The 26,404-nt window shown below is 36.9% G+C and overlaps 1 protein-coding gene across 1 annotated transcript; it reads left to right on the top strand.

Annotated features, from left to right (window-relative positions):
* The first annotated feature begins 158 nt into the window (after positions 1-158).
* On the top strand, positions 159-23,513 carry GORAB (golgin, RAB6 interacting). Its single transcript, XM_029231213.1, is given in 6 exon segments — positions 159-203; positions 205-295; positions 9,729-10,080; positions 12,523-12,624; positions 15,007-15,147; positions 21,815-23,513. Coding segments are annotated over 6 exon segments (1,191 nt in total). The 3' UTR covers positions 22,275-23,513.
* Positions 23,514-26,404: the final 2,891 nt, after the last annotated feature.

Raw genomic sequence — 26,404 nt, 5'->3', positions numbered from 1 at the left:
TGAATGTCTGCGAGGCCACGATTTCTTCACGCAGTTTGTCCGGCACTGACGGAGAGAGCCTCGAAGAGAGCCGGGTCCTGCTGCAGGGAAGAGGGGGCCTTGCGTCCAGAGCTCGATGCGCTGATTGGTTGGTCAGCCGCGGCCGGGGAAGAACCCGGATGTGCCTGGGTAGCTGTGTTGGCAATTGGGGTTATGAGGCTTGGGGGTTCTGGGCGTGCTGGCAAGTCGAGGCGGATGGCGCGGGGTTGGGCTGGCTTCTCTGAGGAGGAGCTGAGGCGACTAAAGCAGACTAAAGGTAAAGGGACGGGTCTGCACAGATTTAATTCTTGGGTCTGTTAAGGGGGAGGGGCAGGGTTGCAGTTTTTGAGGGGAAGGGGGCGGGGAAAAGGGTTATCTGTGTTAGGGGAAGGAGCTATAAGTGGGAGGAGAGGCTTGAGAGGGCGCCAGAGGTGGATGTACTTGGAGCCACGGCTGGGGGAGGGGGGCAGGCACAGAGGACTGGGGTCTACTTTTAGAAAAGAGACTTCAGGCATTTATTTCAGGGATTTGACTTTTTCCGGTGAAAGGAAGGGGACTTGGGAGAGGAAGTGACCTATTAGGGGGATTGCTGCATAGATCAGTGGTTGGAGGGTTGGGGTCTGAGTAAAGGAAGGAGAAGGGCCACACACCATATTAGGTTTGTGATGAATTTATAGAAGCAGGCAATGATTGGGAAAAAGGATCACAGGGGTCTGAATAAATACAAAAAGTTGGTGCTTTTCATAAGACATCTGGAGTCTTGCTTTCACTTGCCAGGTGATTTTTGCAGTTCTTTCCAACTCTTGAGAGTCAGCAAACCAAAAGGGTCTTTGAGAAGATAGATGTGAAATATCTAGCTACCTATCTATGCCTCTGTCCATCCATCCATCCATATCTACTGTCTTTAGTGTAAGCTAAAATTTTGTGCTTTCTTCTCCAGCTTTATAACGTAATCATTGAATGGACTTGTACTATTTTGTTATCTTTCAATGAAGAAATTAAGTTTGCTGATACTTTGTGAGAAACTCTTGGTAATATAAACGGTGCTTTGATTGTGGTTGAAATTTCGTAAAGTTCTGTACAGTGATCCTGGTAGTGCACACCTCTTCTGTGAGCTTACACCATTCTTGGTGCCATAACTTATACATTCTGGGAGAAAATTAAATAAGCTCTGCCATGCCTTTAATTAGAGTATGTGAGAAAACTGGATGTTTTCTCAGGTAAGCTTGTGCATTTTTAGCATGGTTGTGAAAATAATCTAGGGCTGACAAGTGGAAAAGGAAGTAAATTTGTAATGTAAGGCCAGAGTAGATTATGTAGATCGAGGAAATTTTGACTGGTCCGGAGACCTTTTAAAACTAAATCATAAAAGTTACACTACAGTTTGTAATTAACTGACATTCCCATGTTCAGATGTATGGAGTACTAGTACCCCTGCTTCTGGTCTGACCAGAAGTTATGGGTATCAGCTTCTGCAATTAGGGATGCTGATATGAACAAGGCCTCATCCCTGCCTTCAAAGAGCTTATAGTCTAATGAGGATACAAACTATAATATAATGTGATAGTAGATGTTGTACAAGAGCTTGCTACAGAATTAGCAGGAACTTTACTGTGCTGGTGGTTGGGTGGAGCTTGGCAAAATTTCACAGAGATTATGTGTTAGCAGAGGTGAGTTTGCCAGGGGAAAGAAGACTTAATGTAGAAGACTAAATTAAACATTGGGTTCATTATGTGGAAGTAACGTTTCGTACGTTAAGGACCTTAACTTAAAGACCTATCATTTCAGTGAGAGGTTAGAGCATAGACGTCAACCCACTAGTCTTTGATCATCTTAAGAAAACATCTCAGCATCTTTGTATACTCATAGCCAAACGCTGATTGGTATATAGAAGATCTCCCAGCTCTGCCTCTAAATCTTTTTGTCTTGAAGTTCTTATTTATAAGACTAGAACAGCTGAATCTTTAATTTTTAAGGCTCCTTCCAGCTGTTCTCCAGCCTTAAAAATATATTTAGGGCTTCCCTGGTGGCGCAGTGGTCGAGAGTCCGCCTGCCGATGCAGGGGACGCAGGTTCGTGCCCCGGTCCGAGAAGATCCCACATGCCGCGGAGCGGCTGGGCCCGTGAGCCATGGCCGCTGAGCCTGCGCGTCCGGAGCCTGTGCTCCGCAACGGGAGAGGCCACAACAGTGAGAGGCTCGCGTACCGCAAAAATAAAATTATATATATATATATATTTAAATAATCTATGAAGATGGGGTTGGTTGCCAGCAAAAATAAAGACAAGACTACTCTAGAGAAACCCATATGGGCATTTGGGAAAGTCAAAAAGTTCTTAATAATCTTGTTTATATTGTTTATAATATTAAAAAGCTGGAAACAACCCAAGTGTTCATTAACAAGGGAGTGGATAAATAAATTGTGGTATAATCATCCACTGGGCTACTATACAGCTAGTGGGAATATATGAACTATAGTCACATGTATTAACATGTATAAATTTCATAAACTTAATATATGAAAAGAACAAATTGCAGAAGAATATATACAGTCTGATACCGTGTATAGAAGTTCAAAATCATACAAAGCCGGTATATTCTTTTAGGAATATAGGAAATATATAAAGAAAATCAAAGGAATGAAACACAAAATTCAGGGTGGTGGGAAGGCAAGGGAATATGAACAAGAAGGGGCAAATACACTTTCAGAAGTACTGAAAATTATGAAATCAGGTTAAGCCAATTTAAGCTGCAGTAACACATATCCCTAAAGTATCAGTTGTTTGAAATAATAAAGATCTCTTTTCCACTCTAGTTTCATGTCTTCCATGGGTTGACATGGTCACTACACACCATGATTTGCTATTGTCATAGGAGTTCACCATGGCAGGAGAAGATTGAGAATTGAGCATTGGGAATGTGTCACTCCTACTTATGTTTCATTTAGCAAAAGTAAGTCATATGACTTGGAGGACAGGAAGTAAAATTATCTTGTGTGTTCCAAAAGAGGGGTAATGTGTCAGTCCTTGAACATCAGTTACGTCTACTGTAGTCATGTTTTATAAAACTGTGTTATGAGTTTTTATACTTCGTACAAGTTGGATGTGTATATGTAACAGAGACATACATATTATTTAATGTATAGTTTATTTTGTAATGAAAAAAATTGTAAATAAACAGTGCTGTCAATTTCTAATTAAAAAAATATTCACGAGTTCTTTTTTTTTTAATTTTATTTATTTTTGGCTGCATCGGGTCTTCGTTGCTGTGTGCGGGCTTCCTCTAGTTGTGGCAAGCAGGGCCTACTCTTCATCGTGGTGCACGGGCTTCTCATTGTGGTGGCTTCTCTTGTTGCAGAGCACGGGCTCTGGGTGTGCAGGATTCAGTAGTTGCAGCACATGGGCTCAGTAGTGGTGGCATGCAGCTCTCTAGTTGTGGATAGCAGGCTCAGTAGTTGTGGCACACTATCTTAGTTGTTCCATGGCATGTGGGATCTTCCTGGGCCAGGGATCGAACCTATGTCCCCTGCATTGGCAGGCAGATTCTTAACCACTGTGTCCCAAGGGAAGTCCTGAGTTCTTTTTTCTAGATACTAGTTCTTTGCCAGTTAAATTATGAATATCTTCTCACAATGTGTAATTTATCTTTTAACTTTTATCTTTTAATGAAGAAAGTATTTAATTTTAATATGGACAGATTTGTTAGTTCTTCTTTTATAGTCAATGTTTTCTGTATTTTAAGAAATTAGCACCCTACTATAAGTTCTAAAAGATATTAATCCCTATTTTCAATTAAAAATTTGTAAAAATCGTTTTTATTATAAGCTGTAGCAGATTCAAAACATTGCATAAAGAAATGCGTTTCTGATGTGTTTTAAAGTGTTGATTTGACATTTAAGTCCTTAATCCATTTGGTGAGTGTTTTGTTTGTTTTTATATGGTATGAAGGATAGATCTGATTTCATCTTTTCCATATAGATAACCAGTTTTCTCCCGGGTTCATTTATTGAAGAGATCCCACCTTTTGTTGTTGATCTGCTGTGCTACCTCTGTTGTATACCAGTGCTTCAAACATGTATGAGCTTGTTTCTCTGTTCTTTATTCTAATCCATTGGTCACTTATCTATTCCTGCACTGATAACACAGTGTTTTAAAGTTTTGCAATATTCCTGATAGCTAGTAGTCTAGTCCCCTTGTTCTTTTTCTTTGGAAGTTTCCTTGCTATTCTTGAACTTTTACCCCTTCATATAAAAATTTTGTGATTTTACCAAATTTCATGGAAAACCCAGTTGAAATTTTTATTGGAATTGCATTGAGTCTTTAGATCAATTTGGGGAGGTTTCACATTTTCACATTGTGAACACTACCACTAACACAGTATGTGTCTTCATTTATTTAGGTCTTCTTTAATATCTTCTCATAAAATTTTAGAATTTTTCCTGTAGAGGCTTTGAACACCCTCTTGCTAGATTTGTTCCTAGATACTTGATAATTTCTAGTATTGAAATATCTTCTCTTTAATTATATTTTCCAATTGCTGCTGACATATGAAGAATACAAACAAGCCAAAAGAAAAATCAACAAAAGATATGAATATATATTTCTTAGTAAAGGAAATATGAAGAGATGCTTATCACCATCAACAATCAGAATTACAAATCAGGACCACAGTGAGATACTACTTCATACCCATTTGATTGACAAAAATCAAAGTCTGATACTATTATATATTGAAGAGAAAGTGCATCCACAGGATCTTATACGTTGCCAGAGGGAGTGCACTTTGGAAAGCAACTTGACGTTTCTCCTAAAGTTATACTTTATGACACAACAGTTCTTAGATGGTATCTAAGGTAAATTCTTGTACCTATACAAGAGGAGACATTAAAATTAAATTAGCATTAAAATTGAATGGCTAAAGCAACATGAACAATATGGATGAATATTGGCAATATCATATTAAGTTAAAGAAGATTACATCCACCATGACACCCTTTATATAAAGTTAAAACAAAATAAAATTTTAAAGAAATATTTGTAGATGCAGTATGACATAAAAAGCAAAGGAAGGGAATGATCAACACATGATTCAAATGATGGTTGTCTTGGTAGGAGAAAGTAGAGCTTAAACTCAGCCTCTTGGATTGATTTAACCCAGAAATGTGTTTGTCTTTCTATTTTTCCTTTTTTGGATTATCTAATCTTTAAATTTCTTTTTAAATTAATAGTGGTGAAAATACTTCTAGTTCACTTCTCTTCCCAGTATATTCCTATTGCCGTTGTTTTTGGATCAGACCAAGTGCTAGTTCAGCATTGAATTGTGAGCAGAAGTGTTATGTCACTCCTGGGTCAGAGCAATTAATTGCTGAACCAGGACCTTCCTGAGCTCTCTTCTCACCTGCCATGGGGGCTAGCAACACTAAATGGCTGTGCAGTCGGCCTGGTGCCCTAAGAGACTGATTAGCAGAAAGATGCTGCTGGCCTTCAGTTGGCACGTGGCATTAATGAGAAATAAACCTTTGTTGTTTAAAACCACAAAGATTCCAGGGTTCTTTGCCTCTACAGCATAACCTAGATTTTCTTGATTGATGCAATTCCCTATATTTTACATAAAAATCTGAATTTTTCTGGTGAAAAATCAAAATGTCTGATAACACTGACCTAAATTTTTTAGTGACAGCTGCCATTTTTAATGGCTAGAGGTGGCTGTGGATTGCCCCCTTTAAACTGTGCTTGTGCTCCCAGTTTACCACAGTCTTCTGGATACTTGCAGCCCCCAATATAAGTATGTAAAACAGTATGTTCCTTTTTTTTCCAGTTCTTCCTAAAAACCTAATTTTTTTTAAGAGCAGTTTTAGGTTCATGGCAAAATTATGAGGAAGATACAGAGGTTTCCCATTTACTCCCTGCCCCCACGTGTACACAGCCACCCCCATTATCAACATCTTCCACCAGAGTGGCACATTCATTGTAACCTACATTGACCCATCATTATCACCTAAGTCTATACTTTACGTTAAGGTTCACTCTTGGTGTTGTACATGCTATGGGTTTGGACAAATGCATAATGTCATGTATCTGTCATAGTATACGGAGTATTTTCACTGCCCTAAACATCCTCTTTTCTCTGCCTATTCATCCCTTCTCTCCTCAATCCTTAGCAGTCACTGATCTTTTTACTGTTTCCATAGTTTTGCCTTTTCCAGAACGTCATGTAGTTGGAATCATACAGTATATAGCCTTTTCAGATTGTTTTCTCTCACTTAGTAGTATGCAGTTAAGGTTCCTCCATGCTCTATGTGGCTTGACAGCTTATTTCTTTTATTTTTAGCATTGAATAATATTCCATTGTCTGTGTGTACCACAGTTTATCCATTCACCTACTGAAGGACATCTTGGTTGCTTCCAGGTTTTGGCAATTATGAGTAAAGTTTCTGTAAACATCCATGTTCAGGTTTTCATGTGGACATGAGTTTTTATTGCCTTTAAAATACCAATGAGGGGCTTCCCTGGTGGCGCAGTGGTTGAGAGTCCGCCTGCCGATGCAGGGGACACGGGTTTGTGCCCCGGTCCGGGAAGATCCCACATGCCGCGGAGCGGCTGGGCCCGTGAGCCATGGCCGCTGAGCCTGCGCATCCGGAGCCTGTGCTCCGCAACGGGAGAGGCCACAACAGTGAGAGGCCCGCATACCTCCGAAAAAAAAATAATAAAATAATAAAATAAAATAAAATACCAGTGAGCACCATTGCTATATCCTATGGTAAGAGTATGTTTAGTTTTTTTTTTTTTTTTCCGGTATGCGGGCCTCTCACTGTTGTGGCCTCTCCCGTTGCGGAGCACAGGCTCCGGATGCGCAGGCTCAGCGGCCATGGCTCACGGGCCCAGCCGCTCCGCGGCATGTGGGATCTTCCCGGACCGGGGCACAAACCCGTGTCCCCTGCATCGGCAGGCGGACTCTCAACCACTGCGCCACCAGGGAAGCCCGAGTATGTTTAGTTTTGTGAGAAACCACCAAACTGTCTTCCAAAGTGACTACCATTTGCATTCCCACCAACAACGAAAGAGTTCTGGTTGCTCCACAACCTCACCAGCATTTGGTGTTGTCGGTGTTACAGATTTTTGGCCATTCTAATAGTTGTGTAGTGGTATCTTGTTTTAATTTGCATTTCCCTGATGGCATGTGATTTGGAATCTTTTCATATGCATATTTGCTGTATGTATATCTTCTTTGGTGACAAGGTGTCTGTTAAAGGTCTTTGGCCCATTTTTTAATCAGGTTGTTTTCTTGCTATTGAGTTTTTAGAGTTCTTTGTATATTTTAGATAACAGTCCTTTTTTATCAGATGTGTCTGTTGCAAATGTTTTCTCCCAGTTTGTGACTTGTCTTCTCATTCCTTTGACATTGTCTTCCACAGAGCAGAAGTTTTTAATTTTAATGACATTCAGTTTATCAGTTATCTCTTTTATGAATAGTGCCTTTTGGTGTTATATCTAAAAAGTCATTGCTGTGCCTGAGATCATCTAGGTTTTCTCCTGTGTTGTCTTCTAGGAGTTTTATAGTTTGGAGTTTTGCATTAGGTCTATAATCCATTTTGAGTGAAAGGCATAAGGTCTGTGTCTAGATTTATTTATTTTTTGCTTGAGGATGTCCAGTTGTTCCAGCCCAGTTGTTGAAAAGAATATTTTTATTCCATTGTATTGCCTTTGCACCCTTGCAATAGGCAGTTGACTGTATTAATATGGGCTCTGGGCTCTCTGTTCTATTCCATTGATCCCTATTCTATTCTTCTGCTGATACCCACTGTAGCTTTATAGTAAGCATTAATGTCAAGTAGTGCCAGTCCAGCTTTGTTCTTCAATATTATGTTGGTTATTTTGGGTCTTTTGCCTCTCTGTATAAACTTGAGAATCATTTTGTCAATATCCATAAAATAACTTGCTGGGATTTTGATTGGTATTGTGGTGAATCTATAGATCAAGTTAGGATGAACTGACATTGACATCTTGACAGTGCTGAGTCTTCTTACCAATGAATATGGGATATCTCTCCATTTATTTAGTTCCCTGATTTCATTCGAGTTTTGTAGTTTTCCTCACAGATCTTGTACATATTTTGTTAGATTTATACCTAAGTAATTCTTTTTTTTTGAGTGCTAATGTAAATGTTACGGTGTTTTTTATATCAAATTCCACTTGTTCATTGCTGCTAGGAAAGTAATTGATTTTTGTATATTAATCTTGTATTCTGTAACCTTGCTATAATGACTTATTAGTTCCAAGAGGTTTTTTGTCATATGTTTAATCCTTAAGTGACCTGATTTGTTGTTTGGGAGTTTAAAAGTTAGCATTTTTAATCTCATAGGTAGGTTCTGTGAAAATGCAAAATAAAATGGAAGCTGCATTACTGACTTTCAGAGGGATATTAATAATTCAGCTAGCAAGTGTAACTGAAAGGTAAGCAGGCTCAGTGACATTTTCTGTTGGTGTGAATAAAGATCAGTAGCCAAGAATAAGTTTCTGTTGCAAGATGTAGGACTCTACTTTGTGTTTCTGTCTAAAGTCAGCAATAACATTTTACTTTTGATTGTATGTCTTTGAAAATATTTTCTTTAATTCTTACACCAACTCCATGAGATAAGTAGAGCAAGTAAATTTTCAACCAGTTTGACAGATGAAGAAACTGAGGTATGGAATAATTAATTGACTTGCCTAAGGTTACTGAGGTGTGGAGAAAAGCAACACCAGAACTTTGACTCCAAAGCTTTTAACTCTCCTTTGGGAAATTTAAATATTAAGCTTATGTTGTTTCAAAGGTCAATATGCAGGATTTAAAAAACACACTTAGTTCATTTATTAGAACTTATCATAGTTTCATTTCTCAGGCATTTTGTAAAGAATATCTCTTACAGATCTTATGTAGTATAGTATGAATGTGAGTCAAGATTCTCCAGTTGTCTGACCTACAAGGTTAACACTGGTATGGACAATTCAGAAAGTACAATAGAAGTGTTATCATTTAGTTCGTAATGCTTTTAAAAAAAATTTCTCCCAATTGTTTTATCTTCCTCTATTGCTTTGCTCAGGCTGCTATTAAAATTAACTTGCATACATTGATTAAAGGCTAACTACACTCTGGGGAACACAGCCCTGGACTGTTTGGAAGATGAAAGAAAACAATTTAGAGTTAACTAGCATTCCTAAAATTAAGAGACTTCATTCAGCTCTACTTTGTGTATCATGTCTACCTATGTATCAAATTACCCTAAGATCTGTTAAAATTTAAGAAAGGTAAAGCCTATTTGAAAACAACCACCGTTTTATTTCAGAAGAACAGACAGAACCATAAATCAAATTTAAGACATATCAGAGAATTCATTTGTCTACCTACTTTGGTCATATTAGATTCTTTTGGCAGTTAGCAAATCAAGTTGAAACCTTGCTTTGTATTCTAAGGCCTAACTCACAGACAAATGGACTTCCTCAAAGATAATTGAGAACTAAGGAAGTTTTTGTTAAATATTAACGGTATGATCGGAGAACTGTCAAAACTCTGCAAGAAGATGGCTGTTTTTCTCTGGGATTTTAAGAAAGAGAAAGTGAGAAAAACCCTGCAAAATTATCAGAGTTTAATGTTAATGCTTTATTTTCTTAGAGAAATTATAATTATTTGCTGCTCACACAAAGGAATTTTTCTCCATTCTCTTTTTTATATAGATCCATTTGAACCACAGCGGCGTCTTCTCCCTGTGAAGAAAAGTCGACAACAACTTCAGCGAGAAAAAGCCCTTCAAGAGCAAAGCCAAAAACTTGGACTTCAAGATGGATCAACCTCATTACCTCCAGAGCAGCTGCTTTCTGCACCAAAACAAAGATTTAATACTCAAAGACCATGTTCTTCTCCCCCCATTGCCCCCACACTCACCTCTCCTATTGGTGATGGAAAACCACAGGGTATTGAAAGTCAACCAGGGGAACTAGGACTTAAGAATTCCCTTGAAGGTCACAAAAATGCTGAGGTTCTACCTCCAAAACCAGATTGCAAATTGGAAAAAAAGAAAGTGGAATTGTTAGTAAGTCTGTATATCCATGAGACTTTTTTCCATTTTAACGTGTTTTTCCCATTGGGCTTTGAAGAAATGCATTTTGTTTGTTTTATATTCTAACGTAGAAATGTAATGAATAAACTATTGAAAAATAGCTACCACCTAAATATAAGTAGCAGTGTTACGCACTTCTTATGTTTTATGTTATTTAGTCTTTACAATAGTCTTACAATGCATGTTCATTATTTTCACTTTATAGATGAGATATCTTGGACTCAAAGATACTGTATTCCCAAAGTGAATACACCACTAATAAGTAGCAGAGTTGGGGTTCACATACAGGACTCTCTGGATCCAGAGTCTATGCCCTTTACACTCACCAGAACCAGTTCGTATATGCATGGTACTCCTCCCCAAATTGAACCCATTCTTTCAACTTCCAGATTGCATCTCCATTGGCCCAGAAAAGGGTACTTCTGAAGAGACGTGAAGGGATGGTCAAAGGAAAGAGTATTGGAAATTGAGAGGACTAATTAAATAATTCAGCTGCATCATTAGATTTCTTTATTTAATGTGTTTGTGTTAGAAACCACCTGCAGAATTTGGTTTAGCCACATTTTTGTGGAAATTACCATTCTATGACTTGTGAATTCTTATAATCAGAATTTTTTTTTATTATATAGTTTATGTTTGAATATCCACTCTTTATTTCCTCCTGATTTATCACTCACAGGGAAGAAAGAATGGTATTTGTTTCTTTTTTCCATTTTCTGAGTCTTTCTTTTTCAAAGTGTCTTATGTTTTTTCTAATCTCACCTATTTTTCCAATCTCTGCTAATCCAGATTCTGTACTGAGTTTTAAGTGTTTCCTGCCCACCAGGGGTTTACAGCCAAGAAATCATTTTGAGAAGAGACAGAAAGCCACATGAAGTATGAGACCCAAATTAAACAAGTGCATACTTTTAATGTCTTAAGTGTAGTTTACCAGCAAAGTCCTGAGACAAGTTGTTGCGGGGGTGTGTAAATTGAGCTGGAGAATTTAGACTGAATGTCATTAGGAAAATTATTCTCTTTTTAGGTACTTGAGAAAATATTCATAGAAGACATGTAATCTCAGGAACTGTTGTTAAAACGGAGAAATTCTGAGGCTCTAAGAGGGGGAAAGGAAAAGTATATACTAGAGAAGGTCAGAGATGACATTTCACTTTTCTGAAAGAGGCACAAGATAAGCCAGAAAATAGAGAATTAAGGAAGTGAAGAAGGACTTGGAAGCAGAAGATGCCTGCCTAGTGAGTTCCTTGATGCTGTAATATCCCACCAAGACCCCTGAAGGAGAGATGCCCTGATAAAAATAATGGTTAGAGAAAATCCAGGTGTCACTGTTGCACACCATTTGGGTGCTGGGTGAGCTGGAACTAAGGTATCTGGGGAGGAGGTACCTGCAGGTAGTAAAAATGAGAAAGGACCAATGCCAGCACTAAGGTGGAGGCTGTAGGAATGGAGAGAAAAGGATAATTTTGCAAGTGGTTACTAGGTCTGGGAATAGAGATTTTTGATATAATGGCTGTGAGAAATGACAGTAATAGGAGCAAATAGCTTTGTCATTACCTTGTTTAATTTGAGTTGACATTAAGTTCATGAATTTACAGGAAATTTTAATATATTTCTTTTAGAATTGGAAAGATGGGAAGACAATTCATGTTTTCAGATCTTTGGAGTTTTTCTTTAGCCCAACATTCAAGTCTTAGTTCATAGTGTTTCACTCTGTTTAAAATGTTTAAGAGCTAGAAAGAAGTGAGCAAATTGTAAGAGAATGTATGAAGTAAACATTGGTTACTGTGCTAAGGGTTATTACATGGTGAAGATGTGTATTATAGAAAACTATAAAAGATATGAAATTAGTTACAGAACAACTTATTTTGCTTTCTATTTTGCATATAACACATGATTAACTTAAACAAGTTTCTTTGTACTCCAAAAAAATGCCATAGTACTCTGGCTTCCAGTTTGGGTTCCTAGGTTATATATGTATAATGGATTTCAAAGGGCCAATTTATATAAGCCTTCTTTACTTCAAACCGTAGTCTTTGTTCCTATTAGAACAAAATAATGAGCTACAGACGGGTTCCTTTTAAGAGGACTTTTTTTTTTTTGCGGTACGCGGGCCTCTCACCGTCGTGGCCTCTCCCATTGCGGAGCACAGGCTCCGGACATGCAGGCTCAGTGGCCATGGCTCACGGGCCTAGCTGCTCCACGGCATGTGGGATCTTCCCGGACTGGGGCACAAACCCGTGTCCCCTGCTTCGGCAGGCAGACTCTCAACCACTGTGCCACCAGGGAAGCCCTAAGAGGACTTTTGAAAGAAAATATATATCATCTGGTTGATTCAATTTTATACTTAGGAACTAAGACTGGTAAGGTGGAGCAGGGTTTCAGAAACTCATTTTTATACTTTTGCTCCCTAGGCAAGAAAAATCTCGTTGGGAAGTCCTCCAACAAGAACAACGGCTAATGGAAGAGAAAAATAAACGAAAGAAAGCTCTTTTGGCTAAAGCTATTGCAGAAAGGTGAGGCACCTGAACCAGGAGAGCTTGTTTGTAATCTGTAATTAGTTTTGTCATGTTTTATATTTATTTTCCTATGTCTGTTCTAATAAATGGCGTTTTCTCTACAACCATTACTTTTAAGACCTACTAAACAAATTATGCTTTACAAATGATACTGAAATTACAGTCTTAATTTATTAAGGAGGGCTTTTTAAGCATAGATTATAATGTATTTATAAATACAGGGACAATTAAAACTTAAGGACCATCATCAGTGTTTTTAGTTTTAACCATCTACACATTCATAAAGGAGCAGTAAATAGCTATCAACATAAGTAAATTAGCCACAAATGCAGGTTTTAATTTTCATATAGGCCTTAATCATCTGACATGTAGAGGAATAAGATTATTCCACATAAGTGACTTATACACCCACAAATCCTAATTGTATTTCCTATGGCCATTTTTCTTAAATAATGTATCCTGCCCCCACTGATAAAAGATACATGATACAATTTAACTTTTTATCCTTGACTGTGGGTCACCATTATGAGCATTGTCCCATACTGTATAAAATTCAGTTTTTCTCTCACCTTCCAGAGTGAGCTTGTCAGCGATCCCTTTTCCTTTACTGCACTGTACAAGCCTTGAACAACAACATTCCTATTTGAGCCACTTTTCCCATCCCTCACCCACTCTTCCCTCTTTGTAGTTTCTAGTGTGCTGTGGCCTTAGGAAACCAAGCTCAGTCAATAAAGCAATGATTGACAATAGTGAGAACTAAGTGCAAGCAAGTATTCAGAGGCATTTTCTTTTTAGATCTCCAGAAAAGTCTGGCACAACTGTTACTCATTAAAGCTGGTGTATGTGTCAGGGGGAGAGGAAGGAATAGGGATGGAGAGAAAGGCACGTGGGTATAAGAGTAATTCAGGATTTTATTTGCCAAAGGGATGTATGTATTTGAAAATAATGATTTTTTTTTTCTTACTGGTACACCTTGATCTTTCATGAAGCATAGGAAATACTCAACTTACTGAACTTATGTTTCAAGAAGAAAAACAATGTGATTATTGAAACATGATTATTGAAAAGCATTTTAGTAGTCTTCAGTTTGGAAGAGGTTGGGGAGGCTGTTTACTCGGGACTTTACAAAAAGATTTACAGGCTCAGCACTTACTCTTCTCTACGTGCTTTTGATTTAAGACAGAAAGTATTACTGTATACAGAAGTGTAAGGAAATATAACCTGATTAGATTATTACTAAATGGATAGTGAATCACTTGAAGTAAAAAGATCACGTGGTTAACTTTTGTAGGCAGAAAATAAGGGTAAATGCAAAATGGAGTAGAAATCAGGAGAATGTAAGTTGCAGTATAGTGGTTTTATTGGGAGTTTTATTCTCCTGTGAGAATGTGTATGAAATTTCGAAATGAGTGGAATTGTGATTAAAGGTTGGCTTTTGTATTTGTTTATTCTGTTTCTTAAGTAGATGATGTACTTGGGGTTGGAGAGAAGGCTGAGGTTGCTTCTAAACAAAGGAACAAAAAGAGTGTTTGGTTTTGAGCCCCAGAAAGAAGAATTTTGAGGACCTGTAGTTTTCCTAAGGAAGAGGAATCAAAGAAGTTTGGGGAAATGAATCTTAAGAAAATTAAAACCGATTGACATATACACGCTACTATATATAAAATAGATAACTAATAAGAACCTACGGTATGGCACAGGGAACTCTACTCAATACTCTGTAATGGCCTATATGGGAAAAGAATCTAAAAAAGAGTGAATATATGTATATGTATAACTGATTCACTTTGCTGTATATCTGAAAGTAACACAACATTGTAAATCAACTATACCCCAATAAAAATTATTTTAAAAAATAATAAAACCAAATAGATGTTCTCAGACTTATAAAGGAATGGTGTTTAATGTAGGCAGCTGTTCTTGGTGTCCACTAAGTATCAGACAAATGGAAGTAGGCTTAGCAAGAAGAGTTTAAGGCTGGAATTTGGAAAGCTGTGTTCAGTATTCCAGCATATCCAGTTCTCTATACAGATACATCCTTTTAGTGCTTATTCTCATCCTTATGGAATGAATATAGGCCTATGAGTGAACTCTCTATTGGTATTTTTTTTAATTACTTTTTTTCCTTGTGTATAAAAAAGTATGTACTAATATATAATTTGGCCTAATAAGGAGGAAAAGTGCAAATGCAGTTTTAGAGATATACCAAAATGTTACCAGCATTTGTTTTATCTCAGTTTTTCTGGGTTTTTTTTAATTCTTAAAAATTACACATTATAATCATATTGTATATACAGTAGCTTGCTTTTTTCACTTATATTGTGTATGGATACATGATTTTAAAATGTTTTTATTTTTCCACTCATATTCCTCATTTTATAGATCTAAAAGAACTCAGGCAGAAACCATGAAACTAAAGAGGATCCAGAAGGAGTTACAGGCTTTAGATGACATGGTGTCAGCTGACATTGGAATCCTCAGGAACCGGATTGATCAGGCCAGCCTTGACTATTCATATGCTTGGTAAGTTGGGGAAATGGAACTCTGAGCAAGGAGTTTAATTTAGTTAACGTTTATTGCTGGCTAGGCCAGGGCATTTATATATGTCATCATTAAGCCTCATAATGACCCTATTAGGCGCTGTATTTATTCCAGTTTTATACTAAATCAAGTATCTCCTTTTTGAAGTCTTCCTTAACTCTGCCCTACCCATTAACCTTGTTTATATCCCTGTTAGAGCATTTCTTGCATTATTTATTTACATTTTAGTCTTTCCTGCTAAACCATCAGCTGTTTAATATTTGAGACTCTTTAAATGTCTAAATGACTTGCCCCAGAACTCTGTATATTATTCTAACACCAAGTCTGTGCTCTCTCTTTTAGAAATTTTGATTATGTGAGATGGTATAGGGACTAGCCTATTTCTCATTTCAGTTTTCATCAAAGAAAGGAGATCTAGTTTATTTTTTAAAACCTTTGAGTATTTGAAAGAAAATACCACTCTGTCTTGAAAGCTTGAAGTTTTTTCTTTTTTTTTTTGCAATTATACTCTATATAAAATGGCTTGCTATCATGTGTTTCCTTGGTTTTAATGATTGGCATTTTTTTAAAGAGAAAAAATCATCATTGCATATTCTCAAAACAAACTAACACATGTAAAGAATTACATGAGCTTTGCAAACAGATAAAAGCAAAAAATTAAGCCCAATTTCAGGGTTATCAGTCCTTTCAACATTGCTTTAATCATCCTGGATTGTCTTTTTTCACAAGGGAATGCTGTGTTAATGACTCGGTTTTGCATCTTTCTCTGTAACACTAGAAATCAATCAGAGTGCCGCATTAGTCCAGAGTAAACCACAGCATCAGAATGTTTATGTAACAATTTAATAAAGCGGAAATGCTTGATTGTGGTTTTTACTTTTTAATTCACTGTTTATTGTTTAAGAAAGAGGTTTGTGGTGTCCTTGTGATTTTTGTAATTGTTGTTTGACCATATGCTCTTAGACCTAATGGGTTGCTTTTATTAATTAACTGTGTAAATTAATGCCATCAGTAGCTGATAACTGGTGGTTCCATTTCTATTAATAAGGTCATTAAGGAGGTAACCAAGATTTTATTAAGATTAAACTAAGCGTAGATTTTTAACACATTTTATTCTCTGTAACTTAAGTTTGCCAGAGGAACATTTTTATGCCTTTGTAGCTCCTTAAATGAATAATTCTGATTATTCTGGATATCTCCACAGAAAAATCATTTGATCGTGTTTTAATTCAGTCCTAGGGGAGGCTGAAGATGCCTTTGTACATTGAAAATTATATAAGAAATGTCATAGTTTTAGCCTTCTGAGAACTGCAAAGAAGGTGGGATTCTGGTTAAAAGAGAAGACATCCCATAGTATATGAATATTTTTAATGACATTTTAGTACATTTTTATATAGTATAAAGATTTTATATGGTAAATTTTTACACTTCTTAAGCTAAAGATGACAGTTTATCATGATACTAGTATTGACATAGATGTATGTGAATATCCTTATCGTATGTGTGAGGTTATTTTTAAAATCATAAGCTCTTGAGTTAAGTCAAAGAGAAGCCACTGACAATTTAGACTAGAACCAGGGTTGTATCCTGTTCATGTATAAGATTAAGACAGTATTTTCTAAATTTACATCTGTGGTTATTAAGAAAGTATAGATTGGTGATATAGTATTATGGTCTAGATTTCTACTAGAAGGTAATCCGCAGGGCAGTTTCTGTGGTTCTGTGGGAGATTTCCTTGATTTTTTTTTTTTTAATAAAAACATTGTAGTTCTGGAGTGGCTGGCATGGTGCTGTGTCCACAAAATGTTCTTTGATACGAATAGGCCAGAATTCATCCTAAAATTGGTTTCTGTAGAGCAGTGTCAGGGTATCCACCTCTGAGGAGATGGTACTTGGAGTGTCCCAGCGGAGAGAGTTGTCACTGCTGCTGCTGTTCACAGCTGTGATTACAGTGCTGCCATGTGCTGCGCAGGCAGCTTGTAAAACTAGAGTGGCTGCCTGTAGAACATTTCTTTAACCCTCAGTATACCAGGAAAAACAATGATCACCATTTGCCATCGATGTTTAATAGACGCTCCCATACGCACATGCACACATACACGTGTAAACATATATACATAAATGTTTTGAGTCATTTTATGAATAACTTAAAGAAGTAAGAATAAAAGATTGTGGAAAACACCTTTGTTAAAAAATTTTATATCAAGTAATGTTTGACTGCAAACATTATAAAAAGCTAAAAGAATATCGTTATATCCTTTTAGCCACACAGGATGGTCCAGGTACTTGTAAAATATTGTATGATAAAATTCTTCCTCTTGAAATTATTAACTCTAGGAGAATAACGTATTTCCTTTTTATCGTCAGAAATATATTTTTCACTCATTGATTCTTGAGTTTGAGAAAATTCATCTAGGGCGTGTTTTTCTGAAGACTCATACTCTGAGATTTCACTTACATGGTCAGTTTCACCATCTGGAATCTAGCCTGTCTCTGCATTTATATTGATTTGCTAGGGCTGCCATAACAAATTACCAAAAACTGGGTAGCTCAAAACAACAAAAATTTATTCTCTTATGCTTTTGGAAACCAGAAGTCTGAAATCAGGGTGTCAGTGGGGTTATTATTCCTTCAGAGACTCTAGGGAAGAATACATGCCTTGCCTCTTCCAGCTTCTTCTGGTGGCTGGAGACATTCCTTGGCTTGTGGCCACACTGCTCAGTTCTGGGTCTCCATAGTCTCATTGATTCCTCCTGTTTTCTCTCAAAAGTTCCTCTGCCTTTTTCTTAAAAGGATACATGTGATTGTATTTAGGGCCCAGCTGGATAGTCCAGAATAGACTCCTCTCAAAATCTTTTAGTCACATCTTTTGCCATTTAAGGAAATGTTCACAGGTTCTTGGGATTAAGAAATGACTATCTTTTTTTTTTGTGGGGGGGTCATTTTTTAGCCTCCACAATATGCATCTTTTGATTTGTCTAATAACTGCAAAATGTCTTCATCTGTCAATTTTCTTTGTCATTCTGGGTAGAAAATGAAAAGTAATAATTCTCATCTGAACAGTGAAAGCTAAGAGCAGATTACAAGTTTGGTATTTCCAGTCTTCTTTTATACCTTATTTAAAGGTGATGTGATACTTTGGCAAAACAGTAAGGAAACTAAGCGATGATGGTTATTTCATTATAGTATCATCCTTTTAGGTCATTCCATCATTCTCTGTTTTCTTATTATTTTAATTTTTTAGCATAAATGTGAATAATCGATGAGTAATGAGTAAATAATTCCTAGGGTGATGAAATGGCAAAATGTTTCAAGATATAGGAAAAAATATATTTCAACAATCCCATAATGTATCTTAGGTTTATAAAAGTGGACCCATATAGTAATTGCAAAATATAATTAAAGTCTATTTTTCAAAATATAAGTAAATTTTCTCTTTGTTCTCTGGAATACTTCTAAGAAAGGATAAAAATAATGATATGTTGATCCTTACAAATAGAACTGCTCAGGAAAGAAACTGAAGAACTAAGTATTTCATTGGAACCTAATGACATGCCAAGGGTTAATGGTGTTTTTAAAAAATTTCGGGGAACCAAAACCAAGAGACAGTTTCTAGAATCCTTTAAATAAGATTCATTAAATCATTCAACTTTCCTTTAAAATAATAAAACAATTCTATAATTACATTTCCAGTTCAATTTGTCTTACTGTGTTATGTATAATGCTCTTATTATTCTGTTCCAAAGTATGTCTTCACACTCTGATTTGGTATTATCCCCCTGACCCCCAGACTCATAGTGCAGTTTGTGAAACTAATCAATATTTTGAACATAAATCACTCTGTAAAAAATATATATATATGCGTGTTTCTGGCCAGAAGGACTTTAAATAAATAAAAATGCAGAATCTTCAGTGATTTATCCAGGGTGAAAGATCATTGGAAACCTAGGGACCGATTTGCAAATTTTAATTTCAATTCAGCATTCATGAGCCCAGTCAGTAAATCTTTACTAACTGACTTTGGCTGAGGGAGACCACAGACTTGCAGAGAAGGGAGGTTTGAGCTGGGGGGAGAGACAAGATATGTATACCTGTAGAGAATGTTGTCAGAGCTCTTAAGCTTGATGAAAGAACATTCATAAGCAGGATATGTTATAAAGTATGGAAATAAGGGATCCAGATACCCAACACAGCTCCTTTACAACAATTCTTTTAACATAGGGGTAATTGAAAAACATCTAGTTCTCATTCTTATATTTACTAGATGACAGTAAAAAAATGAAATATGAGAAATGAACATAATATAAATAAGTTTTCAAATATAAACACCAAGTCCTTAAATTGTACATAATTTTAATTTTAGATACATGTTTAGTGGTACACTAACAGTGCTTTTTTATTCTGGTGCTCTGAAGAAGAAGTTCTGTTTCTTGAATGCCTACCAGGCACTGGGCTAGACACTTGCCCTGTTTATTCTATTTAATGCTTAATTAACACTCCTATGAGATGTTATTATCATCACCATTCTACAGATAAACCAAGACTTAGTTCAAGAAACCACCCCTGGTGGGATAGGGAGAGTGGGAGGGAGGGAGACGCAAGAGGGAAGACATATGGGAACGTATGTATATGTATAACTGATTCACTTTGTTATAAAGCAGAAACTAATACACCATTGTAAAGCAATTATACCCTAATAAAGATGTTAAAAAAAAAAAAAAGAAAGAAACCACCCCTGGTCACCATACTGGAATTTTCAGTCACTGCATGCCTTTTCTCCAGCCTCTTCCACAGGAACCTGGCTGTGCTTTGTATTCATGATATTGAGCCTGGGACACACCTGATAAGAACAAAGATGGGAACTCCAGAACATTTAATCCATAGACTAAACTGGGGTGCATGGCATGGCCTGGCACTAAGAGTTCTGTTTAAACTGATACGAGTCAAGCCAAGCCTACCCAGGCCCTCCCTCTGGAATTTTGGGATTGGAACACTGAGGGATTGAGTGGAGTGAATTTGATGTCAAGGCACAGCTGGTGGCCATATTGGGCTGTGAATATGATAGGAAAGCCTAAAGAGAGAAACTGTGGTTTCTCAGCATTAGCATGAGCAATAGCCTTTGATTCTGATGACATGCCTGTGAGATTGCCTCTTGTATCCTACAATAAAACCCATTTTTTACTTGAGTGAGTATGACTGAATATCTGCTCATTACATCCAGGAAAAGCCTTCAACAAAGGAGGTACACACATAGTAAATGGCAAAGGCAGGTTTTGAACCCTAGGTTCTCTAAAAGCAAGGCCTTTTATTTTTTCACTATATTTCCCTCCAAGACAGAGAATCTTGCATAAGGAGATATACCTGTTTCTTTTTTGCTATAAATCTAGTATTAGAAATTATTTATTATGTTGAGTAAGGTAAGGCAGTCATAACAGGTAAGGCATCATGGCCTTCGCCACTGTTAGTGGTAACTAAATAGAATAATTAGTTGGTAGGTAGGGGTCATCCTCTTTTCTGGGCAAAAAGAAAAGCAACACATTGTATGGAAAAGGCAAAAAAGAAGAAAAAAAGGAAAAGGAAGATTGCAAAGTGACTTCCCCACGTAGAATTACCCTACTTCAAATAAGTCTGGCATTACCTACCTATGGAGTTTCTATATATATAAAAGTAATAAACTTTTCTTAATAGAAGTCTAACAGTAGTCTGTTACAGAGTGGAGAGGGTGAAAACAGCTTAACCTGGGGATTCTCAACTGGGGGCAGTTTTGTCTTAGGAGACATTTGGTAATGTCTGGAGACATTTTTGGTTCTCACAACCAGTGGGTGCTACTGACAACTAAGGAGAGAAAGCCAGTGATGCTCTGCACATCCTGCAATGTACGGGACAGCTCCCCACAACAAAGAATTACATGGCCCAAGTTGTCAGTAATGCTGAGGTTGAGAAACCCTGCTTAAACGTATCCTGAAGTTTTCCCTTCTACTTGGTGTTTACTTCTTACTCTCACCTAGTATCATTGGGCTGGCTGTGCTCTGTCATTTCTGAACCACTGTCCATGTCCTTCTCCACCAAAATTTTTCTTCCTTTTCTACTCCATTAATCAAAAGATATAGATTTTCTACTTTCTCCATCTCTTATTATTTTATCTCTCATACATTTAACCAGTTGTGTGCTGGAGCTGGCTTGCCCTGGTTCATGAGAGATTTTGTGTATCTCTTCCCAATTCTGCATTCAGTTATGTCTCACTGATAGCTTGAAATTGGCCATAGTAATAGTATTTTTACTACAGAAATTGATAAACACTACAAATTAGGGCTCTCCCCCACTGGAGCTAGCACACCACTGAATTAACCTTTCAGCCTGCTTTCATTCAGGCACAGCCTTGGAAAGAGGAAATGGGTGCCGAAGAATGTTTTTAGGTTAGGAGAGTCCAAATGTGCATGTTGTGGAAGTTTCAGCAGCAATAGCCTACTTTGTCTAATGTGTAGATAAGTGTTCGTAAAGTATTAATAGCCATATTTTCATCATATATATATATATATATATATATATATTTCCCGATTTTGGAGTTTAATTATTATTTCTAGGCCCTCCTTTGACTGTCTTCTTCAATGGAAAACTAATGGACCAGTCTTTGTACCTGTCCCTGCAGGAAGCGGTTTGACAGGGCTGAAGCAGAGTATGTTACAGCAAAGCTAGATCTACAGCGCAAGACTGAGCTTAAAGAGCAACTCACTGAACACCTTTGTACGATCATACAGCAAAACGAGCTCCGCAAGGCCAAGAAGTTGGAGGAGTTGATGCAACAACTAGATGTGCACGCTGATGAGGAGACTTTGGAGCTCGAGGTGGAGGTGGAGAGACTGCTGTGTGAACAAGAAGCAGAAGCAGGGAAACAAGTGGTTCATTCAGAGAGGCCATTTCAGCCTTCTGGGGAGAATATGACCTTAGGGTTTGCTAAAGAGAACAAAAAGCATCAAGACCAGGCTGCTTCCCCAAAGGTAGATGAACAGTGTGAAAGCTCCAGTAGCATTGCCCTTCTTGATCCAGACCAGCCAAATCAAGAAGTTGAAACTACTGTAAAAGACATTTCAGCTGCTCTGACCACATGAGGTGCCAGTGTTTGTTCTTTACAACTGACATTCAGTAAACTAAACTTTCTGTTGTAGATCATGCCATGACCTCTGATAAATGCCTCTTCAAAGCAGTATTAATTTTTAAATCCATTAGTTTTAGTATAACATTTGAACATTCTAGAAAATCTGAGATTATGATAATTTTTTATATGGGGGCATAGTTCACCTTGATTTTGATCCAGTTCCTTCATTGTACGCTTACAAACAAGTGATTTAAAAGGATGGAAGAAAAACTACACGGTTAATAGTGTTTTTAGACCAGGTGAATACTGAAAAGTAAAGTGAAAAATGAACTCAGTACCTAATTGAACTCATTTAACTTCTGGGAGAAATGTTGAGAATGAGAGTACTATTTTATGTAATCAGTAAAGAGACATAAAAGCTAACATGTGAAAAAGAATGAGGAACAACCAACAAAAGTAGTAGGTTGAATTATCTATTTGGATCTCACTAGAGCTGTAAAACACAACTTGGAAGTTGTAGTTTATGAAAAGAACCAGAAAACTTAAACCAGCATCACTTTTTTTTTCAATTTGCCTTTTAAACGGCTTTAGTTTACAACCTGAGTTTTGGTTAGTTGATACACATGAGCGCACGTGCACACACACACACACAGATATACACATACCATGGTATATAAATAATTTCACTATTAATATATTGTCTCTTTAATCGGCACATTGATTAAATTTACCCTTCTGCAGGCTGAAAATAATATAAAAAATCTTATTGCTACTTTGGATTATCTAAAAAAGTTGATATATTTTCTTAAAGTTACCTCTAAGATATGTGTTTTATATGTTGGATATAAATTATCCTGTCATAAAACATTTAAATTGTTAAAATGATGGTTTTCTTATTACTTCAATAGTTTGTTACTGTCACTAATACTTGACCCCTACATTGTGCTATATGTGAATGTGTAAATAAATATTGTAGTTTCGTCACAAAAATCTATGAATATCACATTAAATTATCTATTTATCAGAAATTCCAAAAGTACAAATACTACATTTTTAGTCTTAAAGAACTATTATAAAAGAAGATAAGGACAAATGTAACATTGTATCCATAATAACTTCTGAAAAGTTGGGAACATACTATTTTTAAATGAGTTTGTTTGAGGGTAATACTTCTAGTAATGCAGATGAACTTTGTATTTTTATATTATGTAATTTGAGTTGAATTTATAGCTTTCCATTACTGACTTCTCTAAACAGAGGCTTTTATACAGATAGTTGTTTTTTTATTCATGAATTACATACATAAAAACGGAAAGCTTCGTTGTCTAATACACTTATTTTTCTAAGGAATAAATGATTCTAATGGATTTATAATGTCGCCTTTCAAAGTTTTAAGCAGTCTAGTGTGTATTCTTAAGCACTATGTGGCAATAATGTATCCTGTATCTCCATGTGGTAGATACACTTACCTCCTTTTTATAAGCCTCTTTTAGGGAAAATCCATCAATTCAGCTTCTATAATATTGGCTAAATGCAGGTAGGTACAATCTAATTCTCAGTCTATACTTTAAATACTTACAAGGTACAAGGAGAATTGAGAACCATGAAATAAATGAATTGGATGGGAACTCAGAGATGATTCGATTTAATCATCTTATTTTACAGTTGAGGAATTTGAGAGCCAGAGATTTCACTTATGGCAGGTTGGCCGACTGGCTCATGTTAAAGTGCTAGTAAAGTTGCAGTTCTAAACTCAATATATCTCATACATATATTAGGCCATGAAGTTCACTGCATTTTTCCACTTGAAAATTTTGCTTTATAACTCATTCAGGGTTTGTACATGTGAAATGATTTCAAATGTCTATAAAAGGTCCACTGAAACCATTATTTTGAAAAACTTAACCTTACTTGGCTTTTCCAGGGTGGTATCCAAGTGCTCAGGTGATGATATAAGTGACAAAGTTATATTGCATCCGTTTTGTACAAGGCAGCTGTCTCCCATGTGTGAGAGCAACAGAGCAAATGAGTGAGAATGGGGGCTCATTGGTATGAGGACCATATGCACTGGTTTTTCCAGGATAGCCGTGATGTCTTTTAAAATCATAAAATACACTTGAAAGACTTTTGATATATGGATTCAGAAATCCACAATAATTATTTTCTTTTTTTAATATTTTATTTTATTTATTTCTTTTTGGCTGCTTTGGGTCTTCGTTGCTGCACACAGGCTTTCTTCTAGTTGCGGTGAGCAGGGACTGCTCTTCATTGTGGTGGGCATGCTTCTCATTGCGGTGGCTTCTCTTGTTGCAGAGCATGGGTTCTAGGTGCACGGGCTTCAGTAGGTGCAGCATGCGGGCTCTAGAGCGCAGGCTCAGTAGTTGTGGTGCACGGGCTCTAGAGCACAGGCTCAGTAGTTGTGGCTCGCAGGCTCTAGAGTGCAGGCTCAGTAGTTGTGGCGCACGGGCTTAGTTGCTCCACGGCATGTGGGATCTTCCCAGACCAGAGCTCCAACCCGTGTTCCCTGCATTGGCAGGCGGATTCTTAACCACCAGGGAAGCCCCAATAATTATTTTGTGAACAATTTATGAAATGTTATGAACGAAATTACTGGTTCAAAATTACTGCCATGAGTTTACTGGGATGCTTCGTTAGAACTGTTCCTCTCTGGTGTTTAACTCCTCTTCTCTTCCTCCCTCTTCTCAGATAGTTAGAGCGTAATGTTATCAAGGCTCTTAATGATGTGATATGTAATTTAGGAGTTAACTGCTTTGTTATCTCACTTGTTCTATTTAAAAGATAGGGTTTACCAAATTGTAGTAATTTTCACTCATTATCTTAAAAAGGCATACTTTGAAGGGTAAACATGAATTTCAGAATTTAAGAGTTATAACTTGAGACTCTACTACTTTCTTTAAATTAGAGCCATTTTTATAGGTTTCAGAGAAGCAAAATTCCCTAAAGCATGGTTCTCAATACATTTAAAATAAAAAGTTTTTCTCAAGTTTTTCACCTCTGCATAATTCTACAGAATTATAGCAATTGCAGGTGGTAAATCTTTGTGCTCACTGAGAGCACAGCTGGTTTCCAAGTCAGCTGATACAAATCTCTGATTGGAATTCCTAGAACATATTTCGTTGCTAGATTGGCATTTGAATTATAGAGTAAAAAGTCAGCTATAAACCTCTCTCATTCTTTGTTTGGATTTGGCAACATAGTATTCTCAAGGAGCTTTAAGTATTCAGCAGCTTCCTCTTCTGAGGCATTGGCACAAAATGAACTCAAGTTATTCTGACCCAGGCCATTCCCAGTGACCTTTATAAATGATGTTTTGGGTTTTGTATTTCTAAGAGCTAAGTCAGCATTTTAAAAGTCCTTGATAGATATAACTCAGTCTGCCAGACAAGACCTGGGGCCACTCTGTACCAGGGTAATTATACCCCTTCTCAACATAGATCTATCCCAGGCCAGACTTGAACTGCTCTCTGGAGGGATGAAGCAGGACACGATTCTCCGGTCTGCCTTTACCTTAATGTCAGGCTACTTTGGCAAGCTCCTAATCCCAAACAGTTGTCTTGAAAATACAACATCATCTCTTCACGCAGTTGATCAAAAAAACAGCTGTGTGTAACTACATACATGCAGAGCTATATAAGAGGTATACAGTCTGCCTTTTGTCCTTAAGAAGCTTGTAGTGTGCTTGAAGGACTAAGATTTACATGCATAAAACAAATGCTGATAAAAGAACGTAATGTATTATTAATGGGAAGCAAAATAAGTGGCCAGTGATGCATTCTCCAGAAGTCCCAAATTTTTAGAACAGTTCTAATTTTAGAGAGTCTATACAGTTGTTCTGCGATCTCTGAATGTATTTAGGACCTGCCATATCTCAGTTTGCCTTTAGCACTGAGGAGCAACACATACACAACTAAAAAAACAACAAAAAAACTGCTAGACAACATGTCCAGATTTTAAGCTAAAAAATTGTAGTCACCAGAACAAGAGTGAAAGGAAGTTTTTGCATGACATGATGTAAAACAGGGGGCCCACTGGGATTTATCAGTTAAAAAAAAAAATCAAGCTTGGTAAAATGAACTTTAAGCACATACCTTTCTGACAAAGGGTTGATGGTATCTTATGTGG

Source organism: Monodon monoceros, unplaced genomic scaffold, assembly GCF_005190385.1.
Source record: "Monodon monoceros isolate NGI ecotype Baffin Bay Population unplaced genomic scaffold, NGI_Narwhal_1 Super_Scaffold_18, whole genome shotgun sequence".
Taxonomy (NCBI): domain Eukaryota; kingdom Metazoa; phylum Chordata; class Mammalia; order Artiodactyla; family Monodontidae; genus Monodon; species Monodon monoceros.
Note: the sequence above shows the minus strand (reverse complement) of the source record. Positions and strands in the feature narration are given on the sequence as shown.